Source organism: Silene latifolia, chromosome 2, assembly GCF_048544455.1.
Source record: "Silene latifolia isolate original U9 population chromosome 2, ASM4854445v1, whole genome shotgun sequence".
Lineage (NCBI taxonomy): Eukaryota > Viridiplantae > Streptophyta > Magnoliopsida > Caryophyllales > Caryophyllaceae > Silene > Silene latifolia.
The window spans coordinates 141,072,552-141,091,235 of record NC_133527.1 but is presented as its reverse complement, the minus strand read 5'-3'; the positions used below and the strand labels follow the sequence as shown (position 1 = coordinate 141,091,235).

The 18,684-nt window shown below is 36.6% G+C and overlaps 1 protein-coding gene across 1 annotated transcript; it reads right to left on the bottom strand.

Moving 5' to 3' along the window:
* Positions 1 to 9,696: 9,696 nt before the first annotated feature.
* On the bottom strand, positions 9,697 to 16,276 carry LOC141641393 (uncharacterized). The gene is made up of 7 exons (XM_074450055.1): positions 15,922 to 16,276; positions 15,550 to 15,816; positions 14,431 to 15,120; positions 14,101 to 14,259; positions 13,606 to 13,968; positions 12,755 to 12,948; positions 9,697 to 9,972 (listed from the first exon to the last, which is right to left on the bottom strand). The coding sequence occupies exons 1-7, from the start codon at positions 16,274 to 16,276 to the stop codon at positions 9,697 to 9,699; spliced, it is 2,304 nt and encodes a 767-aa protein (XP_074306156.1).
* Between the last annotated feature and the right edge of the window lie 2,408 nt (positions 16,277 to 18,684).

The window sequence follows — 18,684 nt, the reverse complement described above, 5'->3', positions numbered from 1 at the left end:
ATTGGGCATATTGTCATGACTATGCAAATGCAGTTGTATGCGTTCGAACTGGAAACACCCTCGGGTGAATCTTTATGGTGAATCTCTATGTTTTGCACTCAGTTGCAAACTCTTGTTTCTCTATTTGCAACTTCATGCTTTCACTGTGAACTAATCCTAATTATGTGAAATCTCGACTTGATTTGTGAAACCTGGATTTCATTTTGTGAAACCTAGATCTGATTTTGTGAAATCTAGACATGATTATGTGAACTCTAGACCTACTTTTATGAATCCATCAGGATTGATAAATCCATCAGGTTTGCCCTCACAGAATTTTTCTATTTGATATCAACTTCCTCGAGATCGTTTGGCTGACAACTTTTTTGCCATACAGAGAAAAGCAGGAGCTTATGGAAGCTTTATCCGAAGATTCGAGCTATAAAAAGTACCTTCCCATTTTTATGATTTTGCAAGATTTTTGCGAGCAATTTCTCTATTTGATCCCATTAGCTCTTTATTAATGAAGAGTACATAATGATTTTTGCTTCAATTAGTGGTAGCTCTTGTGGTGGATCGGAATGTGAAAGAGCAGCCTCAGACCATTTTCAAGATATGCACCATCTAGATAGGTCCATCTCTGCTGAGCAAGAAAATTATCAGATCCACAAGATAACGCCATCAGACTTCTACGTAAATTTACTTCCAATGTTTTATCTCATACATAAGTGGTAACTGTGTTATGCTAATTTACGGAAACTTACATCAGATGGTTCTGTGCATAGAGTTGAGCCATCTAAATTGTCGTATTCCTTATTTGTGATTATTTTTGTTTCTTGTGTTATGGTAAATATTTACAAAGATGTTTTCAAATGTACATCAAATCACTAGTGTTTCGATAGGTTTGTTATTTGTTAATACATAAATAATTTTTTGACTAATATCATCTATTAGCTCAAAAGGTAGAGCATTGTGCTATAGCGCAAGATGTGAGTTCGAGTCTCATATAGATGAACAAATATAAATATATGATTTTTATTTACTTTGTTAATGCTAATATACGTCAACAACCACTCAATAAGTTCTTAGATTTACAAAATAAGGTTAAGGTTCACAAAACAAGGTTTAGGCTTCACAAAATAAGAACAAGAACAAAATAGATAATTTCAACCATTTATGACTACTTTTCACAATATTACCTTTTAGTTTCACAATATAAGCTCTAAGATTCACAAAACAAGGTCTAAGATTCACAAAATAAGAACAAGAGCAAAATAGGTGATTTCAAGCAATTATGATCAAGTTTCACAATATTACCTTCTAATTTCACAAAACAAGCCGTAGGATTCACAAAACAATGTCTAGGCTTCACAAAATAAGAACAAGAGCAAAATAGATAATTTCAACCATTTATGACCACGTTTCACAATATTGTCTTTTTAGTTTCACAATATAAGCTCTAAGATTCACAAAACAAGGTCTAGGCTTTACAAAATAAGAACAAGAGCAAAATAGATAATTTCAACCATTTATGACCACGTTTCACAATATTACCTTTTAGTTTCACAATATAAGCTTTAAGATTCACAAAACAAGGTCTAAGATTCACAAAACAGGCTCTAGGATTCACAAAATAAGAACAAGAGCAAAATAGGTGATTTCAACCAATTTATGACCAACTTTCACAATATTACCTTCTAATTACAGCCGTAGGATTCACAAAACAAGGTTTAGGATTCACAAAATAAGAACAAGAGCAAAATACATAATTTCAACCATTTATGACCACGTTTCACAATATTATCTTTTAGTTTCACAATATAAGCTCTAAGATTCACAAAACAAGCCGTAGGATTCACAAAACAAGGTTTAGGCTTTACAAAATAAGAACAAGAGTAAAATAGATAATTTCAACCAATTATGACCACGTTTCACAATATTATCATTTAGTTTCATAATATAAGCTCTAAGATTCACAAAATAAGGTCTAGGCTTTACAAAATAAGAACAAGAGCAAAATAGATAATTTCAACCATTTATGACCACGTTTCACAATATTACCTTTTAGTTTCACAATATAAGCTCTAAGATTCACAAAACAGGCTCTAGGCTTCACAAAATAAGAACAAGAGCAAAATAGATAATTTCAACCATTTATGACCACGTTTCACAATATTGTCTTTTTAGTTTCACAATATAAGCTCTAAGATTCACAAAACACGGTTTAGGCTTTACAAAATAAGAATAAGAGCAAAATAGATAATTTCAACCATTTATGACCACGTTTCACAATATTACCTTTTAGTTTCACAATATAAGCTTTAAGATTCACAAAACAAAGTCTAAGATTCACAAAACAGGCTCTAGGATTCACAAAATAAGAACAAGAGCAAAATAGGTGATTTCAACCAATTTATGACCAACTTTCACAATATTACCTTCTAATTACACAAAACAAGCCGTAGGATTCACAAAACAAGGTTTAAGATTCACAAAATAAGAACAAGAGCAAAATACATAATTTCAACCATTTATGACCACGTTTCACAATATTATCTTTTAGTTTCACAATATAAGCTCTAAGATTCACAAAACAAGCCGTAAGATTCACAAAATAAGGTCTAGGCTTCACAAAATAAGAACAAGAGCAAAATAGATAATTTCAACCAATTATGACCACGTTTCACAATATTATCATTTAGTTTCACAAAACAAGCTCTAAGATTCACAAAATAAGGTCTAGGCTTTACAAAATAAGAACAAGAGCAAAATAGATAATTTCAACCAATTTAAGACCAAGTTTCACAATATTACCTTCTAATATCACAAAACAAGTCGTAGGATTCACAAAATAAGGTCTAGGCTACACAAAATAAGAACAAGAACAAAATAGATAATTTCAACCATTTATAACCACGTTTCACAATATTATCTTTTGATTTCACAATATAAGCTCTAAAATTCACAAAATAAGGATTAGGCTTCACAAAATAAGAACAAGAGCAAAATAGATAATTTCAACCATTTATGACCACAGTTCACAATATTACCTTTTAGTTTCACACTATAAGCTCTAAGATTTACAAAACAGGCTCTAGGCTTCACAAAATAAGAACAAGAGCAAAATAGATAATTTCAACCATTTATGACCACATTTCACAATATTGTCTTTTAGTTTCACAATATAAGCTCTAAGATTTACAAAACAAGGTCTAGGCTTCACAAAATAAGAACAAGAGCAAAATAGATAATTTCAACCATTTATGACCACAGTTCACAATATTACCTTTTAGTTTCACACTATAAGCTCTAAGATTCACAAAATATGGTCTAAGATTCACAAAACAGGCTCTAGGATTCACAAAATAAGAACAAGAGCAAAATAGGTGATTTCAACCAATTTATAACCAAGTTTCACAATATTACCTTCTAATTTCACAAAACAAGGTCTAAGATTCACAAAACAGGCTCCAGGATTCACAAAATAAGAACAAGAGCAAAATAGGTGATTTCAACCAATTTATGACCAAGTTTCACAATATTACCTTCTAATTTCACGAAACAAGCCGTAGGATTCACAAAACAACGTCTAGGCTTCACAAAATAAGAACAGGAGCAAAATAAATAATTTCAACCATTTATGATCACGTTTCACAATATTATCATTTAGTTTCACATTATAAGCTCTAAGATTCACAAAACAAGGTAAAACTTGTCAAAAACTGATCCTCAAAAACAAAAAAAAATCCTCAAAATCAGATGATAAATTTTTGTCATTAGTAACATATTTTGAGTGTTTTAGTTATTTAAGATAAAATCATATTGAAGAATAAATGCATATAGACGGCTAAAACAGAGAGTACTAACTATTGATTATTTGTATGGCGTTTCTTAGGCACGATCACCCGAACCAAGCACTCGGGTTTGTTCACTATTATGAGGTTCACAAGATAATGTCTAAGATTCACTCAAACAGGTCCCAGATTAAACAAAAAACCACTAATAAAAAGTTTTAAAGTGCATGATTCAGCAGCCTTAAACATAATTTCGAAGTCGTTATGAGAAAATTTACTCAGAACAAGCTCCATATGCAAGAAAACACAAAGAAGAGCTCCATTGCTTCAACATTGTAATTATAAACTAGGCATTGATGGCTGAGCCGGAGTTGTGTCGGCAATTAGACACCATATCCATGTAGAATTGGCACTTGCCGATCTCACTTTCGCAGCTGTTTAGACACTGCAACATATATATAAGATAGCAGCTTGATTAGTGAGACACCGCGGAACACATTCAAACAAACATTATGAAACTTTAATGTCGAAAGAGCAATTACGTCTTGAAAGGCTTTAGAGTGAACAGCACAAGCATCATAAGCTTCAGCTTGAGGAGGAGGAGCGGATCCTACAATGGAAAGAATATAACACTAAAGAATTGACATATTTCTGAACAAAAGAAAAACTGATGGATACAGCTTTAAGCATCAGTAGTACTTCTGATCGCCAAAATGGAAAGTTGAAAGCTTCATATCAATTAATAATAGTAGCAACTGCCAACTAGCAAGGGAGGATTTTTAATAATAGTAACAACAGTAGCAGGCATAACCAGGTGTGTTTATGTTGGTGATGTACCATATAATTCCAATAGTATCACTTTCAATCAACTTACTCTCAAATTTTAAATATCACAAGAATTAATACGGCTTGATTAGTCGATTCCACATTTCATCTGTTTCTTGCAGACGCAAATTCTCTTATCAGCTAATTCAGAACGCTAATTCAGAACATAGTTTGAAAGAAAAAAATTAAAACAATCTGTATGCTCACCCTCAAGAATTCTCTTATCAGCTAATTCAGAACCAGTCTAAGTAATGATTTGATTTTAAGTCAGACAGGCAGGGAGGCCAGAAATCTCTCACAGCTTTCAGCATATGAAATTACCTCGAAATACGAAATTGAGCCTTATATTACACAAAATCGATCCTTCGATTCCACTAAAATCCCAATATTTTACAAACTAAAACTGAAACACAAATTAATCGAGCTCAATTTTGATCAAAATTATGAAATTACCTCGAAATCTTCTTCTGAAATTGCTGAAATCACGTTGTTGTATGTTATTTTGATGAAATTACCTTCAAATTAATCGAATAAAGTCTTCTAAAATTGATCAAATCACGATATTATTGTTGTAGCTTGTTGATCGGCAAATCGCTGCAATTGGAATCACGATATTAATCGCTTCACAACCCTCACGGAATTCATCAATTGGAATCATCTATGAACAATCGCTGCAATTGATAAATCGTTGATTCGTTTATGGAGTTTGGGTTTGGAATCTATGAACAATCGCTACAATCACGATATTAATCGTGATGAAGAAAATTTGTTTAGATGTTTTGCGTAGAAAAGTTTAGATTGATAAAATATTTAGGCCACATGAAAAATTAGGAAAAGATGAATTGACAGCCCACATTGAATGAGCCCGTTTAATATCAGTCCACATTCAGTCGGCCCCTAGTTTAATGAAGGAATTTGGTGAGGCCGGCCGCCTCGCCATAATTAACGGCCTCACCGGATCCGGCCTCTCTCTCTCTCTCTCTCTCTCTCTATATATATATATATATATATATATATATATATATATAGATTTAGGATCCGGTGCAAACGATTACTCGGTACAAAAAGTGAGAACAGAGTTCATAACGAGCACAAATAACGCACGCCTAACTGACACACAACTATTTTTATCTCCATTCACAATTTATAACTCCTGACATCAATTCACATATCTCATCTCCATCGACACTATCACCGTCGTCCATCGTCTCTGACACACCGATCATCGACTCTGCCCCCGTCGCCACCCAAAGGCTCTCACTATGCTTGCGCCACCCTCACCGTCACTCCAGCCCACGACCCAAACTTATTCTCTTCCCACCACCTCACACCCCACACCCACACCCCGCCGGCAACCACCCAACGCCGTCTACTTTCTGTCTTACCACGCTAACTTTCCCTCACTTTTGAAACTCTAACCACCCCATATTGCCCCTCACCACTCATATCTGACGCCGTCAATGGCGATAACCAGCATCACCGGCGTACCATCAGCGAACACCTCCGATTCCAGGGATATTATTGAGCACCATAAATCCCTAAAATTCCCGATTGAACCCAGAATCCCAGATCCTCCTTAATGTACCTGGTTTCTATAATAATGTATCTCAAATCAATTATAATGTACCTGATAACTGATTTTGTGTATTAATGTTAGATACATTAATTTAGTGGTTAGGTACATTAAAAAATAGTGTAGATACATTGTAACAGATGGGAAACCAACGAAGGGGAAATGGTGATGTATAGGCGGTAGGCTTATCGGAATTACCACCTGCGAGGGTTCAGAAAACAGGTCGTCGATGAACTCAAAGGATGTTAACCATGGTTCGACATTTTCGAACACTGAGAACTGATTGGCAAAGATACGTCATTTTTAAGGTTTATTTTTAGGCGATTGATATCGGTAGGATGCGGCGGAGCTAAGGAGTTTAACACTGGGTTATAATTGATTGGCGAGGAGGATGGTGGAGATAGAGTGGTTGAGGAGGAAGGATAATCAGGATCTGGGATTTTCTGAATCCGAAATGTTGGGTTGTGGTGTTTAATGGTTTCGCCGGAGTTTCATCGGCGTTGGGATATTCGTCAGTTTTGTCGGTGCTGTTGGTGATCGGTGACAGCGTTGGAAGATGATGGGGAAGATGAGATGGGACGGGAAGGGTTTTTGTGGAAATTGGATATTAAAGAAGATAAAGGGATACTGATGGAATGGGGTTAAATCAGTATGTTCTCACTTTTTGCACCGAATGGTCGTTTGCACCGGATCTTGACTCTCTCTCTCTCTCTCTCTATATATATATATATATATATATATATATATATATATATATATATAGAGAGAGAGAGAGAGAGAGAGAAGTCGGGATCGGTGAGAACCCCTAAATATTTGAGGATTGAGTAACGGATACAATATCGCGCAATAAACTAAACAATATCACTTAAAAAAAAAAGGTAACAAAAGCAGAACGCACGCCTTTTGAAATTCATAACGCAAGAAAAGTATTTTCGACTTCTCACTTTCTCTCTCTAAAAACTCAAAAAACCACTAAAATTCCCGATTATTAACGCGAATCAACAACAATTTACAAAAAAAAACTAATCATTGTTCAATTCAATTGCATTTTGACTGAAAATCAGGTACAATTTCTGTCTTAATTCTCTCGAGGACTTCAATTTTAGTGAAATCATTGTTAAAATCGAGTATTAGTGAAGAGTCGAGGACGAGGGCACCTAAGAGGGGGAGGGGGTGAATTAGGTGTCTATTTAAAATTTAAGCTTAATGAAAGCTTCTTTTAAAACTCTTAAACACTTTAAACAATGCTTAGATGAAAGGAGAAGTCAATACTTAGAACTAGAGAGTTAGAAGTATTCAACAACGATTCAAAGAAGCGAAGTTACTGATGTACTCAACGATTGATTCGTAAATAAAAACGTGAGTAGAGTGTGCAGCGGAAATAAAACGAAATAGACACGACTAACGATGTTTTTAAAAACTGGTTCGGTCACTACTCCGCGACCTACGTCCAGCGCTATTTTATTAAACGTCTCAGAAGCAAACTCATACAAACTAAGACCACCCCGAATAATAAAACAACTCCCCAACCTACTCCGGTTGCTAATGCTTAAAAGCTACTCCGCTTCCAAGACTTTTGCTTTGGGCTACTCCGCCGAAAGACTCCTTGCTTAAAGCTACTCCGCAATAAGACTCTTGCTTTGGGCTACTCCGCCGAAAGACTTCATGCTCAAAAGCTACTCCGCTTCGAAGACTTCGTGCTTAAGGATAACTCTATCCTAAGACTTTGTTCGGTTCTACCCGTTTGTTACAAGACCACTTATCTCAATGTTGTTCACTCAATTGAACGGAGGAGATAAAGTTTAAGTACAAAACACGGGATCCTTGAACACGACAAAAAACGACTAGGTGCAACAACAAACTCAAGTAAAAGACTCAAAAGATAAATAAACAAACTTGCAAAAGATTCAAAGATTTGAAAATGATAAACGGTTTTGCAAAGTTAATTTACTCGATTGAAAGCTTAAGACTTTTTCAGTTTAAAACTCGTTTGTTGCACACTTGTAAAAATGAATTAAGCAAGCTATTTATAATGTTCAAGTAGTATACTTTACATTAAAATATCTTACACTCATAAGCACAAGTGATTAAAATAATGTAAGTAGTTTGCTTGGGCAACATGCAAAGCCAACCGAAATGCTCTCCAAGAAACCGAGTATTCTTCCTCAAGAAATCGGTGCCTAAGATTGCAAGAAACCAGGTTGTGCACACATACAAAAATAGGCTGGGTTTTTCAACAAGAAACAAGCATAAATGGTTGTGTTTATGGGAACCATAAACATTTCCATAAATGTAAAAGCAAACAACCCATTTATAGTAAGTGTCTTATTGTGCAAGCAAACTCCTTAGCAAGTCATTGAAAGCTCTATATTCTTTAAAAGACTTCAAAGTATTTCCAGAAAACATTTGTGAAAGTTAAAAGCACTTTAACAAAGATTCAAATATTTTCGAAATATTTCTTTCAAAGACGAGCCTTAATTAACTGTTGACTCAACTGTTGTTTTTGCACCTAAACGTAAATTCGTGTTAAACGATCACCTTACAACACATGACATTAGCACTAATGACTATCTTCATCTTTGATCTTCATGATGACATTCTTGATAACCTTGAATTGACAATTGGAGCTTCATGCTACATGGTTAAACTTAAGAGGCACACAATTAAATAACAAATGAGATTAATTTGTCTTAAGGCATCATCAACACAATCTTAATCAAATTGGGTTTCTTCAATTTCCCCCTTTGATGATGGCAAGACAAATAAAATTCAGTGTGCAATTCCCCCTTAATCCATGGTCAAGGTTAACAAGTCAAAACATGATCAAAATAAGATGCATAAATACATGGTCATTGAAAATTAGTCAAATTTTTCGTTAGCCTAGGTAGAACATATTATCGCCAAGTAAACATAGTTACGGTGTACGCAAGCCTAAGAGTCATTGAATCACCACCTGTAATTTTTAAACAACTTCCCCCTCTTGACATCATCAAGTAGGAAGAACACAAGTCTAAATAAGGATTAGAGTTATACAAAACAAATTGTTCAACAACTAACAACATAACCAATATTAGTAAATGATCACAAACACAAAGCCAAGGTAAAAAGGGATTAGAAAGGCTTTTGTTTTGATTAGGCATTAGGCATGGTTATGGCAAAAGGCTTGGTACGGCATACGGCATAGGCTAGGCACGGCTATGAGCAAGAGATCAATCATCGGTTTCTTCGGTTTCATCTTCTCCAACCAACCCGTGAACCATCTCCATAAGCTCTTCATTTTGACCCTTAACCTCCTTGAGTTCCTTACGCAAACCCGACACTTCCAAACGAAGACCCGCAATCTCACCCATTTGAGCATGTTGGAGATCCAACAAGGCTTTGACATCCTTAGTGAGACGTGTCATAGAAGACGATTGCATAGAGGAGGAGGCGACATCCGTAGCCTTCATACCCGACCAAATACGAGCAAGTTTATCACCATCAATTTTCAAGTACATTTGTGATAAAACTCCCGAGGTCATAGTGTCACACATGTGATCCACACCTTAAGGTCAACCGAGTGATAACTTTCTTAGCTTCGCTTTTTGGTTTGGGAACGGTTTCCTCCTTGAATAACTCGTCATCATTGAAGACGGCATTCAATTTCTCCGTGTCAAGTTCCGTTTCCACAACTGTTGCCTCACTCACGGTTTTGCCTCTCCTTTTTCTCCTTTTATTTCCAACCAAATCTTTCAACATATCATCATCACCAACACTTCCCTTCGATTTTGATGTTGATTTCGATTTCGATTTCCCATTACTCTTCTCACCGGATTCCTCAACAACATTCTCAACACTCTTTTCTTTTTCCTCACTTTTTTCAATTGATTTTTCAACACTCTTTTCTTTTTCTTTTTCAATGTTTTCCTCATTCTCCTCTTCACTTTCATTTTTCTTTTCCTCACTGTTTTTCTCTCCTTCCTTCTCGGCATCCTCATCAACAATCTCCTCATCATTGTTACTTTCCTTACCAACACCAACATCAACTCCCTCAACTTCTTGAATGATTGGATTTCCATCATCATCAACCTCACCAACAACCCGTGAGCTTCCTTCTTCACCCTCGGTTTCGGTTGCATGCGGCATATTCAAATCGAATTTTTGATTGAACACCCGACTTGAGAATCTCCTAGCCTCGGCAGCTGTTTTAGGACGATTAGCAACTGATTTCTTTTTTGTCATTGGGGCTTTTGGCACAAAAACTCTAGGTTTCTTTGGTGGTTTTTGATTTTGGGCAGTTTTTGATCCAAGACTTTCGATTTGTGGTTCAACCGTTGGTACTTTCGGTTTGTAGGAGTCTCGGATTTCATTCAAGAGTTTCTTAGTTGATTTTGGAGGCATGATTCTTATAGTGAAAGTAAAAGTGACAGTTGGGAGAGGTATGCTTTTGACGGTTTTGAAGAATATTTGGGGAAGGTGTAATTTTTTGAATATTTTGAAAGTGAGTAAGGAGGTCATGATTTAAGAGTTGAAAATTTGGACATGTAGTAAATGAGGTGAATAGTGTTTTAGGCTTTTTTTATTTGATTGGTTGAGAGGAAGGTGGGTGTAGCCGGTTAGGTGGGGTTTAGGCGGCTAGGACATGGGTAATGGGGAAAGGAGATTTGATGGTTAGATGATGGTTGAGTGGCTCCATGTGAATAATTACTTTACCCATTGGATTTACATGCAAATTAATCATCTAATTCATTGAGTAATACTAACACATAATCACTTAAAAAGACAAGTGTAACATCTACTCTAGTCAATCATCGAGGGCAAGTCGTCATAAAATTTTACGCGGAATCCAACAAACCAATTTCCAACCAAAGTTTTACGAATTGTTCTCTTTCAAGCGGTTTTGTAAAAATGTCGGCTATTTGATCTTCTGTTCTACAAAATTTAAGACGAATTTGACCTTTTTCCACATGATCACGTAAAAAATGATGTCTTATGTCAATATGCTTAGTCCTTGAGTGTTGTATAGGGTTCTTTGAAATGTTAATGGCACTAGTATTATCACAAAAGATAGGAGTTGAATCAAAGATAATACCATAGTCCCTTAGTTGTTGTCGAACCCAAAGAACTTGCGCGCAACACAATGCGGCACTTACGTACTCGCTTTCAGCGGTGGAAAGAGCAACGGTGTTTTGTTTCTTAGACGCCCATGAGATCAAACACGGACTTAAGAAAGTAGCCAACCCGGATGTACTCTTTCGATCAACAACGCTTCCGGCATAATCTGCATCCGAGTATCCTAAAAGCTCAAAAGGACAATGTGAGGGATACCAAAGATACAAATTAGACGTTCCAACCAAGTACCTAAGAATACGTTTAACGGCAATGAAATGCGATTCTCTAGGACTAGCTTGGAAATGAGCACATAGACATACACTATATAAAATATCCGGTCGACTAGCGGTCAAATAAAGTAATGAACCGATCATACCTCGATACATCGTTTCATCAACTTTCTTACCATTCTCATCTTTGTCAAGCTTTGTGGACGAAACCATAGGTGTAGAGAAGGGTTTAGAATTAGTCATACCGAACTTACATAGCATCTCCTTTATGTACTTTTGTTGATGAATCATCATACCATCTTGAGTTTGCTTGATTTGAAGCCCAAGGAAGAAACCTAGTTCTCCCATCATACTCATCTCAAACTCAGATTTCATTAGTTCCGAAAAGTACAAATAAAGGAGTTCATTCGTTGCACCAAATATTATGTCATCGACATAAATCTGTACAATCAACAGTTCACCACACTGTGACTTTATGAACAATGTCTTATCCACCGATCCACGCACAAAACCATTTTCCAAAAGAAATTTTGACAAGCGATCATACCAAGCTCTTGGAGCCTGTTTTAAACCATAAAGCGCCTTGTCCAATTTAAAAACATGGTTTGGAAATTCATTGTTTATAAAACCCGGTGGTTGCTCCACAAAGACCTCTTCTTCTAAATAACCATTTAGAAAAGCCGTTTTGACATCCATTTGAAACAGTTTGATGCCTTTGTGAGCTACAAAAGCTATGAGCATATGTTTGGCTTCAAGCCTAGCTACTGGTGCGAAGGTTTCATTATAATCAATGCCTTCTTGTTGTTTAAATCCTTGCACCACTAGTCTAGCTTTATTCCTTACGATATTGCCCGAATCATCTAGCTTATTGCGAAAGACCCATTTGGTACCAATCACGGTACAACCAGTAGGTCTAGGGACAAGATGCCATACCTCATTCCTTCTGAATTGATTTAGTTCCTCTTGCATTTCCATCACCCAACTCGGATCTTCAAGTGCCATGGTGATGTTCGTTGGTTCAATTTGTGAGAGGAACGCATGAGATGCAAATAAATCATTGAGGGATGATCTTGTTTTCCTTCCCGAATTCAAGTCACTGGTCAAGTTAGAAAGGGGGTCAGATTTTTGGTGTTTCCACTTCTTTGGTACGATTAAGGATGGTGAGGCTTCTTGGGGTTCGACTCACAGTTCGCTCAACTGTTGGTTACGGTTCATTTTGTGTTTGAGGGTTTGTTTTGTTTGTTCATTTTGTTCAAGTGTACCCTCATTCCCCCTGGATGTTGTAGCCTCATTTTGTGGTTCAAGTGGTTCTGTTCCCCTTGTCTCTTGGCAGTTCCTTGATCAACAGATTGATCCGACTGTTGATTCTGCTCCTCTTGTTCGTTCTCCTGGTGTACATCATCCATGTCATGTCGAATCATTCCAAGCTCATAGTCCTCATCATCTTCATCATCCTCTTCTTGTGTATTAGAATGAAAAAGACTAGACTCATCAAATATGACATGCACACTTTCTTCCATTTTCATGGTTCGTTTATTATACACTTTATAAGCCTTGCTATGATCCGAATAACCGACAAATACGGCCTCATCACTACGAGCATCGAATTTACCCAAATTATCCTTTCCATTGTTGTGAACAAAACATTTGCTTCCAAAACATTTCAAATAGGATAAATTAGGCTTTCTTCCTTTAAGCAACTCGTAGGGTGTTTTGTTAAGCATTTTTCGGATCATAACACGGTTATAAATGTGACATGATGTGTTGACGGCTTCGGCCCAAAAATTCTTTGGCAACTTACTACTAATGAGCATAGTCCTAGCCATGTTTTCAAGTGTACGGTTCATACGCTCTACAACCCCGTTTTGTTGAGGTGTAGCACGCGCGGAAAAGTTATGGCTAATACCGTGCTCATCACAATAAGTAATAAATGAGGAATTTTCAAATTCGGTTCCATGGTCGGATCTCAAAGATATGAGCTTTTTATCAAACTTGTTTTGGACCTTTTTTAACCAAATTAAAAATTCATCAAATACTTCATCTTTAGAACTCAAATAGAGAAGCCAAACGAATCGTGAGAAATCGTCAACAATCACACATAAGAAACGACTACCTCCTTTACTTCTAACACGCATTGGACCACATAGATCAATATGAAGTAACTCAAGAGGTTTAGATGTACTAACGGACTTTTTGGATTTAAAGGAGCTTCTTACTTGCTTCCCCTTAGCACAATCATCACACAAACTATTAAAGTCAAATTTCATATTAGGAATGTCGTCGACTAAGTCAAGTCGCTTAAGGGTGTTCAATGTTCTAGCATTTACGTGACCTAATCTCTTATGCCAAAGCCATGGGTCGTTCTTTTTCAAAGCACTCATACAAGACATGGTACGACTAGACAATGCAAATAGATTAGTCAAGTAAACATCTTTAACAGGTTTTCCTTCAAGAACAACTTCCCTTGTATTACCATCTAAGACACGACATTCACTAGCACAAAATTCAACGATATTACCATTATCACACATTTGAGATATGCTAAGGAGATTATGCTTCAAACCTTTGACAAGCAACACTTTGTCGACACATTGTGACGATGACTTACCAACCTTCCCGATTGCAATAATTTCACCTTTCTTATTGTCACCAAACGTTACGGTGCCACCATTGTAGGCTTCTAGTGAGAGAAATTGGTTTCTACTTCCCGTCATATGACGTGAACATCCCTTTGTCGAAGTACCAATTCTCCGCCTCTCACTAATGCCTATAAGAAATCAAGAGGTTAGTTTAGGAATCCAAACGAATTTGGATCCCTTTTTGTGAGTTGCATTGTTAATCAAATCTTTGCGAACCCACTCCTTTTTAGCAACCTTGATGTTCTTATTTAAGTCGTTTAGTCGATTAGGACAACCATTAAAGTCATGACCAGTCTTACCACAAAAGTTGCAAACAATATACTCAGGAAGGCCTGCATATTTTCTCCTTCGAAAATCAGTCTTGCTTGGTTCTGGTTTTCGAAGTTCTGATTCATGAATCATTTTGGAAACCAAGTCCACTTTCTCTTGATTTTTGGGACGATTTATGAGGGAGTCTAAAATGTTTTGGCTACCTTCCCATTTCCTGTAAAACTCTTTAGCATCATGCAACTCTTTGGTCAATGTTTCAATTTTAGCAAGATGGTCAAGATTTAGTTTGCCTACTTTGTCGAAAGCGGATTTAGCATGACTACATTCATCACTAAGCAACATAGCGATTTCTTCAAGTTGCTTATTATCATGTCGACACGAGGTAAGGTCAGCTAGCAGTGAGTCTCGTTCTTTAATCAAAATATCAACTTGAATAATTAAAGACTCGTTTTCTTTTTCAACATCAGAAACAACAGTTGAGGCAACTGTTGATTTTGACGAGCTAGCAATATTCGTGAGAACAAGGTTTTCTTTCCTCAATTTTTTAATTTCTTTTTTGAGTGATGGAATGATGTTACTTTCTTTTATCTCGTCTAGACACTCTCTAAGACCAACATTTTCTTCAGCAATTTCCTCAATTTGAGTTTGCAAGTCATAGAGTTTATCGTTTTTAGCAAGACTCTTGTCAAGTACATCATCAAACATCAAACAAAGCTTATCTTTAGAAAGAGTTCTCACCTTGTTCTTGAGATTCATTACCTCGGTGTCGAGTCATCATTTGGAGTCGTCGGAGTGCGCCATAAGACAGAGTGCGGATTCTTTCTTTGAAGACTTGGGTCCGTCAAGATCAAGACGAGTTGTCATACAAACTTTGGCATCTAATTCTTCCTCAAGGACATCATCCTCATCGGAATCAGATACACCCCATATTGCAGACATGACTTTATGCTTAAAATCTTTCTTTGCAAAATCTCGTTTTTCTCTAGATTTGAACTCATTCCACTTGGGGCAATCTTTGATAAGGTGACCTTTCTCACCACATTTGAAACAAGCCACCGTGGAATAATATCTCTTCTTTTGAAAACGTTTTTTGTTAGCATTGTTGAACTTCTTAGGATTGTGACTATTGATCATATCCGCCATGTTACGTGAGTACATAGCTTGCTCGTCATCTCCATCATCTTCCTCATCACTTGAGGTTGATTTGAGAGCGAAACCTCTAGCTTTGGAGCTTTCACCCGAGCGCTTTGCGAGACTTAACTCGTGTGCCATGAGTGAGCCCATTAGCTCATTGAGGGACAATTTGGACAGATCTTTAGCCTCCTCAATAGCCGTCACCTTTGGTTGCCATTTATCACTTAGGCTACGAAGGATCTTTCTGACTATATCCTCGGAATCAAACTCTCTACCTAGACCTTTAAGTTCATTAACAATACTAGAAAAGCGAGAAGAAAGACAATTGATTGACTCATCTTTCATCATATTGAACATCTCATATTGTTGCATGAGAAGGTCAATACGATGCTTCTTGACTTGGGACGTTCCTTCATAAGCAAGATTTAACGTGTCCCAAATCTCTTTAGCCGAGGTACATCCGGAGATGCGATTGATATCTTGTTCACCGATGCCATATTGAAGAATGGACATGGCTTTAGAATTTTTCTTGACTTTACGATAGTCAGCCTCGACATAACTTTCCTCGCTTTTCACGACACTTTTCCCATCAGAGTCAGTAACCGTTATAGCAAGGGGACCCTTTTGAATAATGACCCAACACTCATAATCCGTACTTTTGACGTAGTGTTCCATACGGTGCTTCCACCAGGAGTAGTTATCCCCTTTGAAGATAGGGTACTTAGTATGTTTCCCGTCCATGACTATAGGATCAACTCACTGGTAGTTAACCAGTTATCAAGAGCACAAGGCTCTGATACCAATTGAAGAGTCGAGGACGAGAGCACCTAAGAGGGGGAGGGGGTGAATTAGGTGTCTATTTAAAATTTAAGCTTAATGAAAGCTTCTTTTAAAACTCTTAAACACTTTAAACAATGCTTAGATGAAAGGAGAAGTCAATACTTAGAACTAGAGAGTTAGAAGTATTCAACAACGATTCAGCAAGCAGAAGTTACAGTGTACTCAACAGTTGATTCTGTAAATAAAAACGTGAGTAGAGTGTGCAGCGGAAATAAAACGAAATAGACACGACTAACGATGTTTTTAAAAACTGGTTCGGTCACTACTCCGCGACCTACGTCCAACGCTATTTTATTAAACGTCTCAGAAGTAAACTCATACAAACTAAGACCACGCCGAATAATAAAACAACTCCCCAACCTACTCCGGTTGCTAATGCTTAAAAGCTACTCCGCTTCCAAGACTTTTGCTTTGGGCTACTCCGCCGAAAGACTCCTTGCTTAAAGCTACTCCGCAATACGACTCTTGCTTTGGGTTACTCCGCCGAAAGACTTCATGCTCAAAAGCTACTCCGCTTCGAAGACTTCGTGCTTAAGGATAACTCTATCCTAAGACTTTGTTCGGTTCTACCCGTTTGTTACAAGACCACTTATCTCAATGTTGTTCACTCAATTGAACGGAGGAGATAAATTTTAAGTACAAAACACGGGATCCTTGAACACGACAAAAAACGACTAGGTGCAACAACAAACTCAAGTAAAAGACTCAAAAGATAAATAAACAAACTAGCAAAAGATTCAAAGATTTGAAAATGATAAACGGTTTTGCAAAGTTAATTTACTCGATTGAAAGCTTAAGTCTTTTTCAGTTTAAAACTCGTTTGTTGCACACTTGTAAAAATGAATTAAGCAAGCTATTTATAATATTCAAGTAGTATACTTTACATTAAAATATCTTACACTCATAAGCACAAGTGATTAAAATAATGTAAGTAGTTTGCTTGGGCAACATGCAAAGCCAACCGAAATGCTCTCCAAGAAACCGAGTATTCTTCCTCAAGAAATCGGTGCCTAAGATTGCAAGAAACCAGGTTGTGCACACATACAAAAATAGGCTGGGTTTTTCAACAAGAAACAAGCATAAATGGTTGTGTTTATGGGAACCATAAACATTTCCATAAATGTAAAAGCAAACAACCCATTTATAGTAAGTGTCTTATTGTGCAAGCAAACTCCTTAGCAAGTCATTGAAAGCTCTATATTCTTTAAAAGACTTCAAAGTATTTCCAGAAAACATTTGTGAAAGTTGATACCGTCGTTTAGTACCAAAATTAAATTTATATTTCCAAACTAAAACTATAGCTAGTGATAGTAAGGGTCGAACCACAGAGAGACAAGGTTGATTTTGTTTGCTATTTTTCAGTCTATAAAGTAACGATAAATTGGGGGTTTTGAAATTTGATTAACTGGCTAATTGCTAAAATGAAAATTCTTAACAAGATAAAAAGAGGATCGGGAATTTCGGTTCACCATGGCAAATAACAGGTCAGTCAAGCAGCAGAGATCTCATAATACGGTCTCAGGGAAAATAAGCTAGTCTTTCGATCAAAGCTCAAATAACCTCACGGTCTAATAATTCCCTAGAATTTATCAAAGTTTTCACTCAAGAGAAATTCTAAATCTAGCGATAAATCAAATTACCAATCTTTCGACCTAGCAAAGAAATCCATCAAAAGATAACAAGACCAATACGGAGGAACTCAAGCTACACAACTATCCTAATTTAATACCATGGCTCACCTTATTCCCAATCAAAGAATTACCTACGCATAATCATGACTACACTAATTGCAAAATTAATAGTAAAGAACAACTTTGACATAATGAAATCTAATTAACACAAAGGGGAGGAATCAATTCTGGAAATTAAGCGATGAAACAAGAATAAAAATAACAAGTGACATTAAGAAAAGGAAGAATTGCATAAAAGGCTTACTAATTGAATATCAAGAACAAAGCATTCGAATAAAAGGTTTCCGTCTCAAGCTAGATCTGAAAACTGAGTTTTTTCCAGAATGAATAACATGACCTAAAAGTTCTTTGCACTCTCATGATAAAAAGATACTTGAAAGTTAATTACAAGTTGGGCTTTTAAAAGTCTAACACGGAAAATTAAACATCGGCTCGAAATCGGTCGATCGATCGGTTCGCACGGTCGATCGATCGAACTCTTGAAAAAGTAGCTTCTGTCTTTGCTCCAGTGGTCGATCGACTGAAAGGCTTAGTCGATCGACTGATGATGCTGTGCAGTGGCTCCTTGATGCTTCTAAACAACTCTTCACTCCTTGCACGCATCTCAAGGTGAGTGAA

Bases quoted from the DNA above. Each gene is read 5' to 3' on its own strand.
- LOC141641393 (XM_074450055.1), bottom strand. From the start codon at position 16,276: ATGGACGGGAAACATACTAAGTACCCTATCTTCAAAGGGGATAACTAC. The intron at 14,260-14,430 runs GTAAGACTGGTC...GATTTCTTATAG, and splicing joins TATTGTTTGCAACTTTTGTG to GCATTAGTGAGAGGCGGAGA. The intron at 13,969-14,100 runs GTAAGTCATCGT...GTCGTGTCTTAG, and splicing joins TATTGCAATCGGGAAGGTTG to ATGGTAATACAAGGGAAGTT.